The 21433-nt window shown below is 47.6% G+C and overlaps 1 protein-coding gene across 2 annotated transcripts in view; it reads left to right on the top strand.

Annotated features, from left to right (window-relative positions):
- The window catches only part of GALT (galactose-1-phosphate uridylyltransferase), a 138558-nt gene that overhangs the window by 6598 nt on the left and 110527 nt on the right, over window positions 1–21433 (top strand). Inside the window, exons 1-2 of one of the 2 annotated variants that reach the window (XM_086960269.1) lie at window positions 16317–16528; window positions 20930–21099. In XM_086960269.1, the coding sequence (XP_086816395.1) occupies window positions 20992–21099 (108 nt within the window). In that variant the 5' untranslated portion in view covers window positions 16317–16528; window positions 20930–20991. Of the gene's footprint in view, window positions 1–16316; window positions 16529–20929; window positions 21100–21433 lie in introns of those variants that run through there. The other variant, XM_086960268.1, reaches the window with a different exon arrangement.

Genomic DNA, 21433 nt, shown 5'->3' with positions numbered 1-21433 from the left:
CCACGACCCGGCCGTGTCAGGAATTGAACCCTGGTCTCAGGTTGTTCTTTGCTTACGGGTCTGCCGCCTCTAACCAGTGAGCCACACCACTCCACACAGACCATGAGATCTGCAGTGTCCCTGATTAGTTCTTTGTTATCATTGACTTTGTGGGAACCTTTATTTGCCTTGGTCCAGCCTGAGAATGATATGTATGCTTTTCTTCTTCACTCTAGCTGCATCTGGTGGCTTAGTGGACTAATGCATCCACTATAGGGGCCCATGTTTGACATTATGATCACATGTTCAAATCCCGGGCAGTGAACTCACTCTTTCATCATTCTGAGGTCGCAAAAAGGGGTACCATTAAATTGGGTAACTATAAACATCTGTTATTCAGCCCCTTGATATCCTTGGGTGATACGTGTGCTTTACAAATACATGTTATGTTACTCTAGGTATTAAGGTAGTATCTCTTTGACTGGGGCCAGTCATCCTGATTCTCAATCATTTGAATTTTCGTTGTAATCCATACACTTCTGGATTTGCTGCATTTTTAGGTCATGGTTAAACTCTGACCCTGAACACAAGCTCCCCATTCCTGAGGTACATCTCTGCATTGTCAATAACCCACTTTCTGCTGGGACACAACTAAACAAAACATCTTGTCTGGAGCTGGCTACTTTATAATACGGGCCTTAAAACATTTGTATCTACTAGGATATATTTCAGGTGGTTAATCAACCCAAGTATGAGTATTGATTAATCCATGACAGAGTGCCTAGTTTGGTGCTAACTATTGCCTCCCTGACGTGCCTCCCATTCTTTAATGCAGGACAGCTACAAGGTTCCCAGTACTGACACTAACTGGACACCAAGTCTCGAGAAATGGTCCTTTTGAGCACTGGACACTCCTTGTTAGCTTAAATGGATTCCCAGTTTCTTTTTGGGTTTCTGGGTTAGTTAAGTTTTTGTGCCATTTTTTTGCTGGGTGCAGCCCACTGAGTTGCACAGCTTATCACCCAGAGCTGCTGAAAATGTGAAGCAGAGACTCATTGTAATGGCCCTGCTGGAACATTGACAACGTTGAATGACTATGTAAATACCATCGGTGGAGTTCAAAGCAAGTGCGACCTACTTACTTTGACTTCAAGACACATCTCTCAAATAATGTTTTAAGTTTTATGAAAGAACTATACACAGTTGTCGTTCAGGCTCTTTACTGACTGTAACATCAGTACTGCATTTGTACTCCTAAGAAATTCTGACTTTTGCAATCCTGTCTTCGAAATGGCAAGAAGCGGTTCTTGCTGGTCCTACACTTCAGTGCCATGACTCCGCACAGAAGGAAGAGCTATAGGACTTACTCAAAGAGTTTTTGAGTGTTGATTATGCATTTTACTTGTGGAGTACTGGCAACTTCCAAGTGGTGCTGAGGGACCAGTCAGACATTTTCTCACTACCAGACATGGCAAAAACCTTTCTGGTCAGGGTCGGAGCATGTGTCCCAGTCTCGGTGTTCCGAACAAAATGGTATCAAAGCAAGTCCCTCCCTCTTCCCAGAGGTCGACTCACCCGTGGCATGAAATAAAGGATTGTAACGAAGAATCAGGTTAGAGAACACAAATTAATAGGGGTTCTACATACAGAAGGTACATATCAGACAGAAGTACCACAGACTGGGACCTACTTAGATCAACAGATGGTACGCTGTAAGTAACCACTGGTACACCCCTAATACAGCACAGGAGCCGACGGTGAAGACTATTGCAGCAGTGGGAGGGAAGGAGACTGGATGAGAAATACAAACTCAACAAAAGGATGAGCAAGAGAATAAGGCGGCACAACAGAAGAGGGAACAGAGCCTACCTAACGGTGGTGGGGGACTAGGAGACAATAGTGAAGGAACGAGTCAAGCTAAGTGTGAACTAATATAAGGAGTGAATAATCTCAATAACCACTGTTGCCAGATAAGTGAGTTCAGTGTGGGTCAGGCCTAAATACCCTAACTATCACTATTGACCTGGAAGGGTTTCTGCGTGTGCCAGTCCCCTAGTGGCTGGGGCTGTAACTCTGATTCTGTTGAACCTAGTTTTACGTGTCACTCAGTGTAATTTCCATTGTTCTGTGTTCCAACTTTCCATGTATGTCTTCTCTTGTGCCATAATGTGTGTGTCCCATAACCAGACAGTTGGTTTCCAAATAGAATGAACTCTTGGGCTTCAGAAAGGTAAACTTACTGTTTTGTGCAAGTTTATGATTTTTTTGCAGTTCACAAAGGAATGTTATGAGTAGTATCTTTACGGGTGCCTATCTTTTTATGTGCCACAAGTGGAGGAACTTCGCAGTCGTAAAGAAACTCCTTGAAAATTTCTTAGTGAATTGCAAAACATCATAAATGTACACAAAAGTGGAAGTTTGGCTTTGGGAATCAAGCCCTGCGTTTCTCTTGATGTAGATGTTGGTGGACGTTGGCTATTAGCAGAGTTCAAACCATTTCACACATCACAGGAAGCTTTACCAGGCCAGAATTGATTTAGGTTTGATTTCTCATTACTTCCTGTGTCTCATCATGACCCCCTTGTCGCATCATGATCCCCTTGTCACTTTCTGCCTTTTTTTGTCCTTCCTCTACCCACTAGTTCACCCCAAATTCCCTTGAGATGTATACTTTATATTTCACTAAATGCCTTTTTAGGTTTCGACCTGGCGAGGGCACACAGTGCCCCTCCCAGATCGAAAACTTTTGTCTTCAGTATGGATGTTCGGACCGCCTCTGTTTCCCATTGGCTAGCTCCATAAATGGACGCTAGCCATTGGGAGACAGAGGCTGTCAATCACGCTTTCTCGGGAAAACGCGATTCGGGGGCGTTTCTCGGGCTTTTTTTAAGTCCCGCCCCTTTGTCCCGGGCCGCGCTGTGATTGGCTGCCGGCCCGGGACACTCCCGTGACGTCATTTCCCGGGCCGCGCTGTGATTGGCTGCCGGCCCGGGACCTGACTTGTTTCTTCAATTCCATCAGAGGTTTAAAGGCAGCCAGGCGCAGTGTAAACACGCGTGCATCAAGTCCCTTGGAGCTGTCTGAAGGGCGGGTGCCTGCCTGCGCTTTGAAAAACTCCAGCTTCATAGTAGGGAAGAAAGACTGGCAGATAACGGTACCTGCTGCCGTTAGCATCGAAGACAGACTAGCGGGGCCTGCTCGCCCCTCACAGACATGGCGGTGTCGCGTGTCGTCACTTCCGCGCCCTGGCAGCCCCTCCGCACTCAGCTCCCGGATCCCCGGCGCTGAGGGAGAGAGCGGCGGCCGAGCTCAGCTCTCCATGCATGGAGCGGCGACCCCGCCCCTGGAGGGCAGGGGGGTGTCTGAATAAGGTGAGTAAATGATGCACATCCAGGAGGTGTGTACAAACTGCTCCCCGAAGCCACCACATTCACCGCGCCATTGGAAGCGATTGTACTCTTTAAACACATCCCCTTGCCCACCCTCTGACATTCTGTTTCCCTCAGTTCCTAAATTTCTCCTACAACACACCTTTGTGTGATATGTCACTCCCTCGCGATACCTATAATGCCTTGTGGTGGTCCATCACGCTCCACCCCGATATCGCCTCCGAATCAATAGCGGCACACTTGTTAAAGTTTCTTATGTAGGATGAACAGCCACACAAGTTATATTAAGTTATAGTAGCTGGTGGAGAAATAAGCACTTTGAAACGAGGCACTAACCAAAAATAGAAGCTGACAAAGAGAGAAAGAATACCGGGTCCATGTCAGTTTGTCGGTCTGTGCCCGTCTGTGTGAATGTCCATCTGTCTGTGTCAGTCTGTCTCTTTCTTCGGTGTCCGTCAGCCTGTCTGCATGTTCATGTTACTTTGTCTGCGTCTACCGGTCAATCTCTTCGGCTTTGTTTGTTCGTCATTGAGTGAGTATTTCCGTCTCTCTGTCTGGAAGTTCATGGCTGTTTGCTGGTGGTGGTGCGTGTGCATGTGCATGTCAGTTTTCTTCGTGTCTGTGTGCATGCGAGTTAGCTTGTATGCACATCCATGTCTGTGTTCACCGGTCTGTGTCTTTGTCCGTGTGTCTATCTGCCTTCCTCTGCGCCTCTGCCTCCCACTGTCCGTGTTGTTTCACGCATCCTCTAGCTCCTCCCCACCTGTCCCCACTCCAAGGCACTTGGCTCAGAAAACCAGCAAGTGTAGCTCTGAATCACAGGTTCACAACACATGCAATGAGATGTGCTCACGCATCAGAGTCGGAAACACCAGGGCACCCTGGCGGTTTCACTCAGAGGTTTATAACCCCAAGGAGTTTTCCACTCACATTTTAAAAGGTGGACAGAGTTTGCCAAGCGCGGTGAGTCAGAACGCAGCACTGTGCCTGCCCGGCTCACAGCCGCAGCAGGAAGCAGCCAGACCGACAGCTCGATGAAGTGGAATAGACACAGGGATGTCAGTAGTCTAGAGTGGCATAGACAAACAGGAAGTACAGAGTTATTTGTGGCCTGGACTTCCGGTCTTATTTACCTTCGATGCCCTGACTTGCAGTCTCAATAGCCTGTAAAATAACAATAGACTATTTCTATAGGGTCAAAGGCGTGGTGGGGGGACCAGTACTGGTACAGGAAATAGGTCTGGCGTTGGCGACCAGCCTTATGGCTTTGCCAGTAACTTCTTATATCATGATTTTTGTCAAACTTTATGTTTGGGCGAGTGCCAGGCCTTCACTATTATACAAAAAAACCCATCTACTGAAAGTCAAAATATTTTCTTGGTCTCAAAGAGTAAGCAGTGCCATTAAAGTCCCCGGCACAAAGCGAGCTACTTTGCATGTGGGCGACTTTTGTAACAGAGCTGAATGTAGAGTAGAGAGGTGTGGCTCACTGGTTAGAGGCGGCAGACCCGGAGGCTGAGAACAGCCCGGGACCAGGGTTCGATTCCCGACGCGGCAGGGTCGAGGACCAGGGTCAGCGGACTGATAATTCTCGCCTCGGTGCCCACTTTGGGCAGTGATCACACTCGGTAACTCTGGGCATTAAGCTTGCCTCATCTCTACAACGGCCCCCCACAGACGCCGGGGATGCCTGGCTTCACCTTGGAGATACCCAGCCTGGGACCATCTAACAGGGAAAGCCAGGACGGGTTCCCCAGCGGTCATTCGCGCCAGGATACTCCGGTAGTAATTGAGCGCGCTACAAAACACCTTACATTTACATTTACATTTACAATGTGTCAATCACAGTGAAGTTAGCCTATGGGTGAAGTGGGCTGCCCCACTGATCTGTCAGCTGTAGTGAATGAATGATGTTTTGTAGAGAGCGCAGTTATTACTCCTAGGAGTGTCCGGCACTGCGGGTGTGCAGAACAAAAACCAACAGAACACCTGACCTTTAGGACAGAACAACCATATCCAGCCTGGGGTAGCATTTCTTTCTCTGCACTTGGCCCCAGGACACAGTGGCACACTGCAGCCCCCTGCGCTGGTGCCAGGGACCGCCGGAGCCTCCATGGCGCGGTGGCTGTCCGCAGCGTCTCTCCTGACCTCTGTTGTGATCCTCGGCAGAGGAGCGGGGGGCAGACAGCCGGGGTGTGACCTCCAGGGCCGGACACAGCAGTCCTACTCCTCGGAGGGAGACCTCCTCATTGGCGGGGTGTTTGTGGTGCATTTGGGATTCTCGGCCCCCGCATGCCCCCGCGGAGAGGCCCAGGCGCAGCTCTCATGCGAGGTGTACGTCACCAGTTCTTGTCTTTTATTGCTGGGGGTGTTTGTGAAGTGCAGCCTCTGCGCACGTCCTGTCCCGCCTTTGCAAGAGCTCTCTGTTTGTTGTGTCCTAGGTGGTGTGCCTCAGTGCTTACAGTGGGCCGGCACTCGCCGGTACGGTGCAGCAGCACTTCACATCGGTTCCTTTGAAGTGTCGTAACTTCCTCCAGGGAGAGTCCGGGACTCGGAGGGGCAGGGGCACCGGGCATGCAGGCTGTGCGTGTCTCTGACAGAAGACTGAGCCCTGGGCTTCAATGAGCTGGCTCCTCCTAAGTGTGTCAGCTTGTCAGGTGCTGGCGGGGGGGGCGCATCACACTGTGAGTGGCAGCGTAGGGTCGGGTCTACACTACTAATCACTGTGTAGGTGTGGAGCAGGCCCACCGCCTCCATAGTGTGTGTGTGCATGTGGGTCCAGGCTGCCTGGGAGGGGAGACGTCAGTGGCGAGCGTCTAAAGGACAACTAGGGCTGAACTGCTGTGTGTGTAGGAGGGTCCTTACTGCCCCTTCACCATGGGTCCTGCAACCCACTCTCATGCATCAGCCAGGTACCTAGGGGCGTCTGGAAACTACCTCCCAGGGTCAGGCCCACAGGGGCACTGCTGGAAACCTAAGGAACTGAGAGTGTGTGGCTTTGAGTGTGTGTGTGTGTGTGTGGCTCTGGGTGTGTGTGTGTGTTTGGCTCTGGGTGTGTGTGTGTGTGTGTGTGTGTGTGGCTCTGGGTGTCTGTGGCTCTGGGTGTCTGTGGCTGTGGGTGTGTGTGTGTGTGGTAGTAATTGCTGTCTGCTGAGCTCGTCCAGTAGGGTAAAATAGGTCTCACACTTGCGAGAGATTAAGCTATTGGCAATGTAAATGACAATGCCATTTATTTATCTGTTTTCAAAACCAACAAATAAATACAAATTTTGTCATTTACAATGCCAATAGCTCTAACTTTTGAAAAGGCGAAACCGTTGCATTGTAAATGCTTGTTGTACCTTGTCACACAAAATCTGCTACCCTGGGTGAACACTTTCTTACATGCCCAGGGTACTATATACAAGGGTCTTATAAGTAAGTCAGTCTGTGCCAGTTGGGGGCCAGTCAATCCATCATTCCTTTTGTATTGGGTTAGAACACTGACAATGAAGTCTGGGTATCAGGCCTCAGTGCTGAGCTACATAATTAGATGTTATAATGTTTGTCTTTTTACCACTTACAAGTATCACTTTTCACTCTACCCTAATCTCCTCCTATTTCTGCGAATTTTGCCAGGGATCACCTTTGCAATCCAGAAAATAGCTTGAGATTTAAAAAAAATATATTTTGAAGTATATACTGTATTCGACTGCTATTGCAACACATATCAACCCACTTCACTCTTTGTAAAGCGCTCTGTCACTCATTGCGTAGAGTAAGCGCTTGTGTAAAACCCGCTAAAGTAATACATTCCGTGCGTGCTGTTTACTCTGCTTACTTCTCAATATTCATTACATTAATAAGATGGACGCCGTACCTTGGTGGATGGTCATCTCCAGGGACAGCTCTGGTAATTCGAATAGTTGTGGCAGTGATTTCTACAGACTGGCACATCTCTTTAACTTGATTTTCAGATAGTGGTCAAGGCAATAAAGCTACTGATTTACAACTTTACAGAGCTGTTGACTCTCTACATAGAAACTCTACTGAGGATCACTTGCCTGACTTACAATTGTGTTTGACCTTCCAGGGACAGACTGGCTCTTTGGTAAACAATGAGATTTCCTGGTAGGTAGCATGGCTGGGCCAGAGTCACTTACATGGGAACACCTCTATGGTATTATTGCTAGTATGTGACTGAATCTGTCCCAACCGCTCTGACCTTTTGAACTATATATTAAAGTCATTCTCTTTGTGCTCTTTCTTTTAATTCTGCCAGGTTCTGATCAGTGCTGCTCCGACAACTTGTTTCAAATGCACCATTTGCCATTTTTCTATTTAAAGTAATCCACTGTAAAAGTGTTGAAATCCCAACATATCTTGAGCACATTATAGTACACCATCTACCACAGTCTCCTTGCATTCCTTGAAGAAAGGCAAATCTACTTTCCCAACATAACTAGAAATCCTACCATGTTTTGATGAATGCTACTTGCCCAAAGCGCTTTAAAAAAAGCACCATTTTAAATTGATGTTTCCTTAATCCCTCTATCAGAACTGCCAATGCTCAAGTAAATGTATCAAGTCTCAACCAGTGACCCTGCCCCGGTGCTTTAAGATAGCAACAGAATAGAGGCTCATAGGTATTTTCTCACCCGGTCCCACAAAGCTTTCTCACTTGCTTGACCAGACATGTACCCTTTAAAGAAAATAAGTTAAAAATAAAATGTAAATCGTATTTGTAAAGTGCGAACTATTCACCCTTACGGGTCTCTAGGCGCTGGGGGCCACAGTGGAACTTAAGTAAGCTATTGCCGAGAGTCACACGGTGCTTAGCTGAGCTGCCGCCGGACCCTGGGATCAAACCGTGGACCCTCTGCTCCGAAGTCAGCTGCTGCCCTGGCCGCTGCACCACACCTCTCCTAGTTAAACACCCTATATACTTTGTTAATAAAATTGAAATTGACTCGATCAATTCACCCGGTGACAATGTCCTTTTGTAAGTCATGTGGCGAGGAAGACTAACGAGGTGGTAATGCCCCGGTTACTTACCGGTAATCTTCATTACACCGAGTTAGTCTTCCTCGCCACATGAGTTCCCATCCCTCCCTCCCTGTCTGGCTATCGGCTTCATGTTTCTGCTTGGTAGTTTCTGGCTGATGGGTTGGGCCGGCCCGCCTCTTATAGAGGTCAGGGTTGTCATAGGTCGGCCATATTAGGAAGGGATGGGAGGCATGGGAAGCTGACGCTTTTTTGCTTTGGAGGGTTCTGGTGTGGAGCTGAAGCTCACTTTGTAAGTCATGTGGCGAGGAAGACTAACTCGGTGTAATGAAGATTACCGGTAAGTAATCGGGGCATTGCTTACTGGCTTCATTGTCACTCATGTGCCTGCTTCTTATTCGTTAGCATGGGTTTCGTTTCTCCTCACTCGTGCGCTCTGTTTTGCGTCCGGACCCCTGTGTTTCTACAGTCCGTACTAGCTCCTCTTGTTCGTTTCACACCTCTGTTGCTTCCTCTCTACATTTTCTATCTTTTCACTTGCCTATCAGAGTTGTATTGGCATATACAAAGGAAAATAAATTACATGCATGTGTGATGCGTGCACCTTCAAAATGACGCATTTTTTTTATTGAGGATACTGCACAGCATATTTAAAAACCATTGACCAAGCCAGTAGGTCCCAAAGGTAAGACTGATCGGCTTTGCCAATGCTTGTTTGGGTTGGCGTCATTTTGTGTTTGAGATTTAGTTTACAATATTTTCTTCAACAGTTTTGCAGATTTCTATCATTATTGTACAATTTTCTCCTTTTGATGACTGCTGTTTTTGTGCACCCTCTGGGCTTTGCTGCTTCCTTTATTTTTGCAGGGACAGACTTTAGTCATAAGCCTTGAGGTTAGCAGCATTATCTTATTAATATGTCCTCGCTGGTCCTCTATGACTTATCTTCGAGTTTAGCGTAGACTAGCATTCGGTGCTCCAGTACCGAGACTCACTGAAGCCAACACAACATTGTGGACTCAGCTGGAAGCTCTGTAGCCAAGCAGAAGCAAAGCATTGTAACCACAGCACCCACTTTCTGCTAGAACCCCATGTTTTTGTTTCATATAAATGAGGAATTAAAACTGACGAAGATAGGTTTGTACTTCCGCTTCCCAGCAGTGTTAGGGAAGTGAAAAAAGTACTAGCGTCTGCATTGTTTTTGTTCTGCTTCTGAGATATAGTCTGGGCAAATACATTTTCTTTCCAGATGCATAATATTTCTCCATTCATGGTATTCTGTTCTTGAAAGCGTCCGACCCCTTTCTGTTATGGCGTCATCATTCTAGTTAAAAGAGAAAGGGCAGCTGAAAATAAAACTAGGGGCAGTGTGCCTGGTCTCGGGTGAAATTGTTATTACACGGGTGAAGTCTCGCTGAATTTCTGTACAGTTTGGCAAACTGAGCACTTTTTATTCCATTTCCTGTTATGTGAGTTCTGCACAGTTTTTGGTAAGCTGAGGATAGTTTCAACAGAAAATGTCTGATAGGAAAACTGCCCAGAAATATGTTTCCTGCTCGAACCTGGCTCCTGCTGGTATGTTACCTGACGTTTTCACATGAGGCATGTCTTCATATGACTTTTTTAGGCGAGAAACCCGCCAATACCATTGTCTGCAATTATGTATAATCTCCATGAAAAGCAGCCCCACCCCCTTTGTGTCCACCGAGATCGAAAGCACTTGGATCACAGTGACTAGTCACTTATTTTATTTTATGAGGGGGTTTTGTAAAATGTTGTATGTAGGCCTGCACCTTTCCAAGATACCGGCCATATTTTGTTTTTATACCTTTGCAAAGGCCTCGACTTGATACTAAATAGGACGTTCTATGTATTTAGTTGTAACATGACTTTTCAGCTTTTGTTTACTGTGGTAAAAGAGTAAAGAATCCGGACACAGCAAAAGGCAAATTTTCTTTAGTAGTTTATTCCTTTTTAAGACCCACCACGTCAAGCTCTCGTCCAGTCTAGATCGGCAGGCAACTGACTGACCAGAGGCCCTGGTACCGGATGGGCACTCGCAACCAAGAGTCACAATACAGTGTAGAACATGGAATATAATTTAAACCTAATCAGTGCACGAGCAATGACAGGAGAATGCCATAATACCATGCACGAGCATTGACACAATAGTGCATTAATACCATGCACGAGCAGTGACACAAGAATGCATTAATACCATGCACGAGCAGTGACCGGAGAATGCCATAATACCATGCACAAGCAGTGACACGAGAATGCATTAATACCATGCACGAGCACTCGAGCAGTGACACGAGAATGCCATAATACCATGCACGAGCAGTGACACGAGAATGCCATAATACCATGCACGAGCAGTGACACGAGAATGCCATAATACCATGCACGAGCAGTAACAAGATAATGCATTAATACCATGCACGAGCACTCGAGCAGTGACACGAGAATGCCATAATACCATGCACGAGCAGTGACACGAGAATGCCATAATACCATGCACGAGCACTCGAGCAGTGACACGAGAATGCCATACCATGCACGAGCAGTGACACGAGAATGCCATAATACCATGCACGAGCAGTGACACGAGAATGCCATAATACCATGCACGAGCAGTGACTGGAGAATGCCATAATACCATGCACGAGCAGTGACACGAGAATACCATAATACCATGCACGAGCAGTGACACGTGAATGCCATCATACCATGCACGAGCAGTGACTGGAGAATGCCATAATACCATGCACGAGCACTCGAGCAGTGACACGAGAATGCCATAATACCATGCACGAGCAGTGACACGAGAATGCCATAATACCATGCACGAGCAGTGACATGAGAATGCCATGCACGAGCAGTGACTGGAGAATGCCATAATACCATGCACGAGCAGTGACGCGAGAGTGCCATAATACCATGCACGAGCAGTGACACGAGAATGCCATAATACCATGCACGAGCAGTGACCAGATAATGCATTAATACCATGCACGAGCACTCGAGCAGTGACACGAGAATGCCATAATACCATGCACGAGCAGTGACACCAGAATGCCATAATACCATGCACGATCACTCGAGCAGTGACACGAGAATGCCATAATACCATGCACGAGCAGTGACACGAGAATGCCATAATACCATGCACGAGCAGTGACAGGACAATGTCATTATACCATGCACGACCAGTGACATGAGAATGCCATTATGCCATGCACGAGCAGTGACTGAAGAATGCCATAATACCATGCACGAGCAGTGACGGGAGAGTGCCATAATACCATGCACGAGCAGTGACACGAGAATGCCATAATACCATGCACGAGCAGTGACAGGACAATGTCATTATACCATGCACGAGCAGTGACATGAGAATGCCATAATGCCATGCACGAGCAGTGACAGGACAATGTCATTATACCATGCACGAGCTGTGACACGAGAATGCCACAATACCATGCACGAGTGGTGACACGAGAATGCCATCATACCATGCACGAGCAGTGACTGGAGAATGCCGTAATACCATGCACGAGCACTCGAGCAGTGACACGAGAATGCCATAATACCATGCATGAGCAGTGACACGAGAATGCCATAATACCATGCACGAGCAGTGACACGAGAATGTCATAATACCATGCACGAGCAGTGACAGGACAATGTCATTATACCATGCACGAGCAGTGACATGAGAATGCCATAATGCCATGCACGAGCAGTGACAGGACAATGTCATTATACCATGCACGAGCTGTGACACGAGAATACCACAATACCATGCACGAGCAGTGACACGAGAATGCCATCATACCATGCACGAGCAGTGACTGGAGAATGCCATAATACCATGCCCGAGCAGTGGCACGAGAATGCCATAATACCATGCACGAGCAGTGACATGAGAATGCCATAATGCCATGCACGAGCAGTGACTGGAGAATGCCATAATACCATGCACGAGCAGTGACAGGACAATGTCATTATACCATGCACGAGCAGTGACATGAGAATGCCATAATGCCATGCACGAGCAGTGACATGAGAATGTCATTATACCATGCACGAGCTGTGACACGAGAATGCCACAATACCATGCACGAGCAGTGACACGAGAATGCCATCATACCATGCACGAGCAGTGACATGAGAATGCCATAATACCATGCACGAGCAGTGACAGGACAATGTCATTATACCATGCACGAGCAGTGACATGAGAATGCCATAATGCCATGCACGAGCAGTGACTGGAGAATGCCATAATACCATGCACGAGCAGTGACAGGACAATGCCATTATACCATGCACGAGCAGTGACGCGCGAGTGCCATAATACCATGCACGAGCAGTGACACGAGAATGCCATAATACCATGCACGAGCAGTGACCAGATAATGCATTAATACCATGCACGAGCACTCGAGCAGTGACACGAGAATGCCATAATACCATGCATGAGCAGTGACACGAGAATGTCATAATACCATGCACGAGCAGTGACACGAGAATGCCATAATACCATGCACGAGCAGTGACAGGACAATGTCATTATACCATGCACGAGCAGTGACATGAGAATGCCATAATGCCATGCACGAGCAGTGACTGAAGAATGCCATAATACCATGCACGAGCAGTGACGGGAGAGTGCCATAATACCATGCACGAGCAGTGACACGAGAATGCCATAATACCATGCACGAGCAGTGACCGGACAATGTCATTATACCATGCACGAGCAGTGACATGAGAATGCCATAATACCATGCACGAGCAGTGACACGAGAATGCCATCATACCATGCACGAGCAGTGACACGAGAATGCCATAATACCATGCACGAGCAGTGACGTGAGAATGCCATAATGCCATGCACGAGCAGTGACAGGACAATGTCATTATACCATGCACGAGCAGTGACATGAGAATGCCATAATGCCATGCACGAGCAGTGACAGGACAATGTCATTATACCATGCACGAGCTGTGACACGAGAATGCCACAATACCATGCACGAACAGTGACACGAGAATGCCATAATACCATGCACGAGCAGTGACAAGACAATGTCATTATACCATGCACGAGCAGTGACATGAGAATGCCATAATGCCATGCACGAGCAGTGACGCGAGAGTGCCATAATACCATGCACGAGCAGTGACACGAGAATGCCATAGTACCATGCACTCGAGCAGTGACAGGACAATGTCATTATACCATGCACGAGCTGTGACACGAGAATGCCACAGTACCATGCACGAGCAGTGACACGAGAATGCCATCATACCATGCACGAGCAGTGACTGGAGAATGCCATAATACCATGCACGAGCAGTGGCACGAGAATGCCATAATACCATGCACGAGCAGTGACAGGACAATGTCATTATACCATGCACGAGCAGTGACATGAGAATGCCATAATGCCATGCACGAGCAGTGACTGGAGAATGCCATAATACCATGCACGAGCAGTGACGGGACAATGTAATTATACCATGCACGAGCAGTGACATGAGAATGCCATAATGCCATGCACGAGCAGTGACATGAGAATGTCATTATACCATGCACGAGCTGTGACACGAGAATGCCACAATACCATGCACGAGCAGTGACACGAGAATGCCATCATACCATGCACGAGCAGTGACACGAGAATGCCATAATACCATGCACGAGCAGTGACAGGACAATGTCATTATACCATGCACGAGCAGTGACATGAGAATGCCATGCACGAGCAGTGACTGAAGAATGCCATAATACCATGCACGAGCAGTGACGGGAGAGTGCCATAATACCATGCACGAGCAGTGACACGAGAATGCCATAATACCATGCACGAGCAGTGACAGGACAATGTCATTATACCATGCACGAGCAGTGACGGGAGAGTGCCATAATACCATGCACGAGCAGTGACGCGAGAATGCCATAATACCATGCACTCGAACAGTGACAGGACAATGTCATTATACCATGCACAAGCAGTGACATGAGAATGCCATAATGCTATACACGAGCAATGACAGGACAATGTCATTATACCATGCACGAGCTGTGACACGAGAATGCCACAATACCATGCAAGAGCAGTGACACGAGAATGCCATAATACCATGCACGAGCAGTGACAGGACAATGTCATTATACCATGCACGAGCAGTGACATGAGAATGCCATAATGCTATGCACGAGCAGTGACACGAGAATGCCATCATACCATGCACGAGCAGTGACTGGAGAATGCCATAATACCATGCACGAGCAGTGACATGAGAATGCCATAATGCCATGCACGAGCAGTGACGTGAGAATACCATCATACCATGCACGAGCAGTGACATGAGAATGCCATAATACCATGCACGAGCAGTGACATGAGAATGCCATCATACCATGCACGAGCAGTGACTGGAGAATGCCATAATACCATGCACGAGCAGTGACGCGAGAGTGCCATAATACCATGCACGAGCAGTGACACGAGAATGCCATCATACCATGCACGAGCAGTGACATGAGAATGCCATAATGCCATGCACGAGCACTCGAGCAGTGACACGAGAATGCCATAATACCATGCACGAGCAGTGACTGGAGAATGCCATAATACCATGCACGAGCACTCGAGCAGTGACACGAGAATGCAATAATACCATGCACGAGCAGTGACACGAGAATGCCATAATACCATGCACGAGCAGTGACAGGAGTATGCCATAATACCATGCACGAGCAGTGACATGAGCATGCCATAATGCCATGCACGAGCAGTGACAGGACAATGTCATTATACCATGCACGAGCAGTGACCTGAGAATGTCATTATACCATGCACGAGCAGTGACACGAGAATGCCATAATACCATGCACGAGCAGTGACGGGAGAGTGCCATAATACCATGCACGAGCAGTGACACGCGAATGCCATAATGCCATGCACGAGCAGTGACAGGACAATGTCATTATACCATGCACGAGCAGTGACATGAGAATGTCATTATACCATGCACGAGCAGTGACACGAGAATGCCATAATGCCATGCACGAGCAGTGACAGGACAATGTCATTATACCATGCACGAGCCGAGCAGTGACATGAGAATGTCACTATACCATGCACAAGCATTGACGCGAGAATGCCATCATACCATGCACGAGCAGTGACTGGAGAATGCTATAATACCATGCACGAGCACTCGAGCAGTGACTCGAGAATGCCATAATACCACATCACCCCCTCCCTTATAAAGAATAGATTACGTGAAAATATGGTCACGAAGGTTCGAGGGCAATTTGATAGATCGCTGGCTGCGAGAAACCAAGTCCTTGTGTCCATCTCATTTTGCGCAGTAGAAGTTTAGTGCCAACACCATTGTTTTGAGAAATGACCACAGCGCCGCTTCCACCATCACTACCAACAATACTCGGTGTTTGGGTTGTTTGCTCAGTCACAGTTTCAAGATCACAACTCAGAGTAGAGTCTTCAACTCCTTCCCGGTCGTGATAGCCACGCCTAACAATGTCAAGTTGCTGTTTATTTAAGCAAACCACATTGTCCTTATTCCACAATCCTTTCCCTTTAAGTAAAACAGAAGGCCTGCTGACTCTCACAATACGTACAGGAAGGGAACATGTGGGCTCTCCTTTGCTCACTCTAAACAGGGTTTTAATAAGCACCCAATCATTGATAGCAAAATGAGTGTCTTTGACCTTCTTCTTCCGATCATGCAATAATTTCTGCACTAACTGTTTGGCTGCCACACTGTCCCTTATTAGTTGAACATCCCCTTTCGTATTTCTCCTCTCAGCCAAATCTAATCCAGCAGAACATTTTAAGAACCAATTAGGCTCGAGTTTAGATCTGGCTTCCCTCCCTCTGAGTGCTTTGACTGGGGTGACCCCAGTGGTAGAGGCAGAAGTCAGCTGTGCCCAAACTTTCTCTTGCAGAAAATCTGCAACACTGATGTTGGCAGCCAGAGCAGTTGGAATCCGTCGTGCCCGCGCCTGCTGTGGTTTCCAGACCCGAGTGCATGTCAGCGTCCTAGCCGCAAGCAGAAGTTAGGATGGTGAGGCTGAGGTGGCGGCGCTCATGTAGCACTCAAGATCATACCATACGTCTTCCTGAATTCGGCGGCAGGTATTGAATGTTTCTGGCTTCGGGAGAGTGAACGATGCTCTGCTCCCACCGGTTGTAACTCGCTATATCTATGGTGACTGCCCTCTCTCTCTTCACCAAAACCCACAGCCCCCACCTGGCATACAGGGGGCCATGAACAGTGCACTCGGGGCAATTTCCCCTGCCGGTCACAACACTGCTCTGGGTGACATCCCGCTTCTGGTCACAGATTTGCACCAGGGCGAAGGCCCTTCATCTTCACTACAGCCCCCACCTGGCATACGGGTTTTACAAACAGCCGCCCTCAGGCGGACGGCTCCATTAGTGCAACTGTCCTCAGTTTTCACCGTGGCCTCCACATGCTGTACAGGGGCTATGAACAGTAGCACTCGGGCGCACGGCCCCATCAGTGCAAGCATCCTCAACACGGACCCAAATCACACACAAAGTTGCTTTTCTTAACTGCGTTATTATTATACCTGTCACACTTGGTGTGGGCTTCCTTCAAACCTTTTCCATTTACCCTTATGTTTTCTTAATTTTGTTTTTGTTGGCATTATGACTTTGTACACTTTACCACTGCTTATCCGTGCCAAAGTGCTTGTGCTCTGTCCTTAAAACATGGTACAGTTGGCTTGCATCAAATTGGCATATTTCATTTAAGACCCTAGTACATGGTACTACATGTACCAAGGGCCTGTGGCAGTGCTTGTGCCACCTACTTACATAGCCCTTTGAAACTTATTTCAGGTCTGCCACTGCAGACTATAGTGCAGTTTTGACCTGGCAAAAGTCATCTTTTGCCAAACCTAAGCCTCCCAGCAACTGCCCAACTGGACCTGCTGCAACTGGACCTGCCTGGACCTCTGCTAGAGTGAGTTCCTGATCCCCAAGAGGTCACCCCTCTCCCCCGGGTCCTGGACTCTAGGCTGGCATCAGAGTGCACTTTAAAGGAGAAATCCTGTAGTTGTGGACTCTTCGTGCCGGACTTTGAAAAGCAAACATTTTCAGCTGGATTAACCAGGCCAAATGCCTGTGAGTTGGAGTTTTGGTCTTTTAGGTGTTCTGCATACTTCAAAATTTAAAATATTTTGCTTCTGAAATTTAAAATAGCATGGCTCCGGTTGTACTCTATTTTTCTGAATTGTTTTGGGATTTTTCTTGCGTTTTTTCTCTCTCTTTTTTGCTATTTATGTGCTACATAAATACTTGACACAATGCCTCTTAGTTAAACCTGACTGCTTTTGTGCCAAGCTACCAGCGGAATAAGCACAATCTACTTTAATGACTTGTTCACCCTGACCAGGACTGTGGTTGTTGCTTAAGTAAAGCTTTCTCCCCCTATTGATAACGTTTTATATAGCTCGAACATGACCCTTGTGGGTACCAGAGTGCTTTGCAATGTTCAAGGCGACATGTATAATAATAGCAACTTCTTCAAGGATGGGACCAGGTATAGAAGAATCCGCTTGGGAGAACACTTCAGGTTCAAGATGGACAACAGCCCCCCCCCAACAAATAATATAAGAACATAGTCTGCGAGAAATAAGCATGCGTGCAGACTAAGGGATAAATCTTGTCCTGGAGTGTAGTTCATGTGTTCTACTAGCTGTAGTAATGCGGCTCAGTATTTAGGCCTCAGAATAGTTCGGAATAAGTCAAACTATGTTGTTTTGATATCCGATAACGGGCATAGATTCAATTGATTAATACCATTGTCCTACTTCCCTAGCCACCAAAGTTCAAATCAAAAGTTTGGGAGACCTGGTGGATAAGTCCCTTAATTTCAACTACCAAGCAGTCAAGTTAGCCGCCTCCTGTTTTGGTATTATCAGAATGTTGCGAAAAATGCTCCCACTCCAGCTCGAAGCGTGATGGGCCAGGTGCTGGTACGCTCCCGCCTGGACTACGGGAATTCCCTCTACCTTGGCACCACAAAGTCCACCACAAGGAAATTGTAGGTGGTACAGAACTGCGCAACTAGGCTGCTCCATCACACCTCTTATTGCATTCGGCCAAGCCAGCACTAAAAAAACAGCACTGGCTCCCAATAAACGAATGGATAAGGTTTAAATCATTGTGCATAGCACCTAAAACGCTCTGGGGGATCGGCCCAAAGATAAACCATTCTCTCATGGCCTTTCACTGACCTTCAAGATGCCTCTGGTGAGCCAGCATGTTTTTAGCAGCGGTACCCAAACTTAAGAGAGCCTGTTCAGGGGGCCGCACTTTCTCCTACAATGCCGCCAGACTATGGAACTCCCTCCCCATCCAGCTGCGCTCAACTGCCCGCCACCTCTCATTCCGGAAGCAGCTGAAGACTTGGCTCTTCCAGAATTTGCCTTCACCATCGAGCCTCCTTCTGCATGTTGTTGCTAGCTCGCCTAAGGGTAGCCATGCGCTTAGCAAATGCTAATTAATAATAATAAGAGCATTTCGTTTTTCTTTGGGTATCCTTGTTTTGCGTTTTCTGAGGGCTTTTATAACTATTCCTCACGTGAAGTAACAATCTTGGAAAAGCAAGCGTGCCTTCCAATGTTAAATCTCTCTTCATGCAAGAATAAGCATTTGGTTAAAAAATTCCACATACCAATGTCTTAAGAGCCTGGGTTAGGGAAGACAGTAGCTGTTCTTAGGTGTAGGAAGGTACATTTACCCACAGGTAAATTCTATGGCCTCTTTCGTGGCTGTCCCTCAGTTTTACTGCCCATTGTGGCACTGAGGCTTTTTGGAAGTCGGTTTCTCTTCTTCTCGCCGCTTCCACTTACTTCAGTAGTTGCGAATGAAAGGCATTGTCCACAGGGTTGGATAGGGATCACAATTTGGCCCGGGCACTGATGAAAAAGTGGCCCACATTTACAGGGTGTGGCCCAGATTTGCGGGGCGTGGCCCACCTTCGCGGGGCATGGCCCACATTCGTGGGCGTGCCCTTACATGAAACACACAAGGAATGTAAGTGGGAGGATATTGTTCTTGGGAAGGACACAGGGCCAAGGTGACAATGTCCTACAAGCTGAACACCTGAAAAACAGCCAGGCCCCTTTCTATTACAAAAATATTCCTCAGCCCTCCAGCACAGGAGCACCTGAAAACAGCGAGGCCCCTTTCTATGAAAAAATTATTCTCCAGCCCTCCAGCGCAGGAGCACCTGAAAACAGCGAGGCCCCAGCTATTTATAAATTACTCAGCACTCCCCAGCCCTTCACTGCCTCAGGGCAATGGCGTGGCAGAAGAGGGGCTAAGCAAAAAACACAGCTTCTGGGCCATCCATAGGGGTGGGGGGGGGGAGGCTGAGGTGAAGATGGTCTGAGTTCCCCACATCACCTGCCCCCCTTAGTGAGGCCCATTCTTCCTCACCCACTATGCCCTGAATGAGAATGGCTATGGGCGAGGACTAATGCAAGCACTATTTCTGGGCTGCGTGGGCCACAGGGGGGCAGAGGTGAAAATGTCTCAAAGGCCTGAGCAACACCTGGCCCCCTGGAAGGCCGATTCTGGCACCCAATCACCCCTCCCCAGCCCACCATCAGCATGATTGCATTGTAGGGCAGGGGATCAAGGAGAGGCCACAGCTGATCATAGCTGAACGGCCGGCCGCACAGGGAAGCTGCTTTCCTCTCCCTGTCAGTGCTCTCTGTGGACTGGTAAAGGGGGGGAAAACCGGCCCACAGAGTGCACGGAGACACCGGCCCTTTGGCCCATGCCCGAGTGCCCACAGTGCCAATCCGCCCCTGCTTGTCCATCCTAAACTTCGAGACTTGATGTCTGAACCAAATGTTTCCCATGTATTAAGCAGTGTGAAGAGTCCCTATGCGTTGTTCTGAGACACCATTTGCTTCGTGGTTTGTGCTGTATGTTCGATTACTCCCCAGAATCCAAAATAGTTAATTACCCAACACTCAGTGGCATAGCGTGGCCAAGGCCACAGGGGCGGTTGCCCCGGGCCCTAAATTCTTAGGGACGCAGGGGCATTCTTAGGGGCACAAAATGTAAAAAGAAAAGTGCCGTGCCCCAGGCACTGGCAACCCACACTACACCGCTGCCTCCACCCAAGCAAGAATATTTATTTAATGGTTTTCCATTTTTTTGCACTGTGCCTTGCACTTGGAATAGTGTTGGCTGAATGCCCTCTATTTTAAGCCCATTTTGTACTTCTAATCACAGCAAAGTAATATTTTGACCTTGTTTCATCAATTTTGGTATAATTGTTTATCGATTTTAATAATTTTACTATTTATCGGTCATCGTGTATATATATATATTTATTTGCTGTATGCATATGTGATGGTATGCGCTTTTATGGTTTTATTTTTTTAAAACCGAATAAAGATTTACTTACCTCTATATTTAATGTTACTTCCTAAGTATTAGCGGATGAAGGTGGTGATACCTTTTTCTTTTCTCCTTACCCTCAATTTCTAGAGCACCAGCATGTGCGTTATAATCCACTGCGGGACGAATGGGTGCTGGTGTCTGCGCACCGGATGAAAAGGCCATGGCAAGGTCAGCTTGAGAAACCACCTCAAGAGCATGTCCTGCGCAATGATCCTTCCAACCCGCTCTGCCCCGGAGCAAAGAGAGCCAATGGAGAGGTAATACAATAAGACGCGCTCAGGGTTAATCGTGTTTGCTAGTGGAGGCACTTTGCAGTCCAGGAGTTCCTGGGCTGATGCTCCTAGTGACAGGCAAATGTTACCCGTGCGCGCGTGTGTGCGCGTGTGTGCATGTGCGTGTGTGCGTGTGCATGTGCGTGTGTGCGTGTGCATGTGTGTATATATCTAATCTAGTCGGAACTCCTAGTGCCAGTACTAGAGCCAGTCTACAAGGTAGCATTTGATATTGGCCACCTATCGGTCTCCACCATGCAAGCGCTTGTTACCTCTATACCTAAGCCTGGCCGAGACATGCTGGAAATGACCAACTACA

Source organism: Lissotriton vulgaris, chromosome 3_1 (genome assembly GCF_964263255.1).
Source record: "Lissotriton vulgaris chromosome 3_1, aLisVul1.2, whole genome shotgun sequence".
NCBI classification, from domain to species: domain Eukaryota; kingdom Metazoa; phylum Chordata; class Amphibia; order Caudata; family Salamandridae; genus Lissotriton; species Lissotriton vulgaris.
This window is presented reverse-complemented; position numbering and strand designations above follow the sequence as displayed.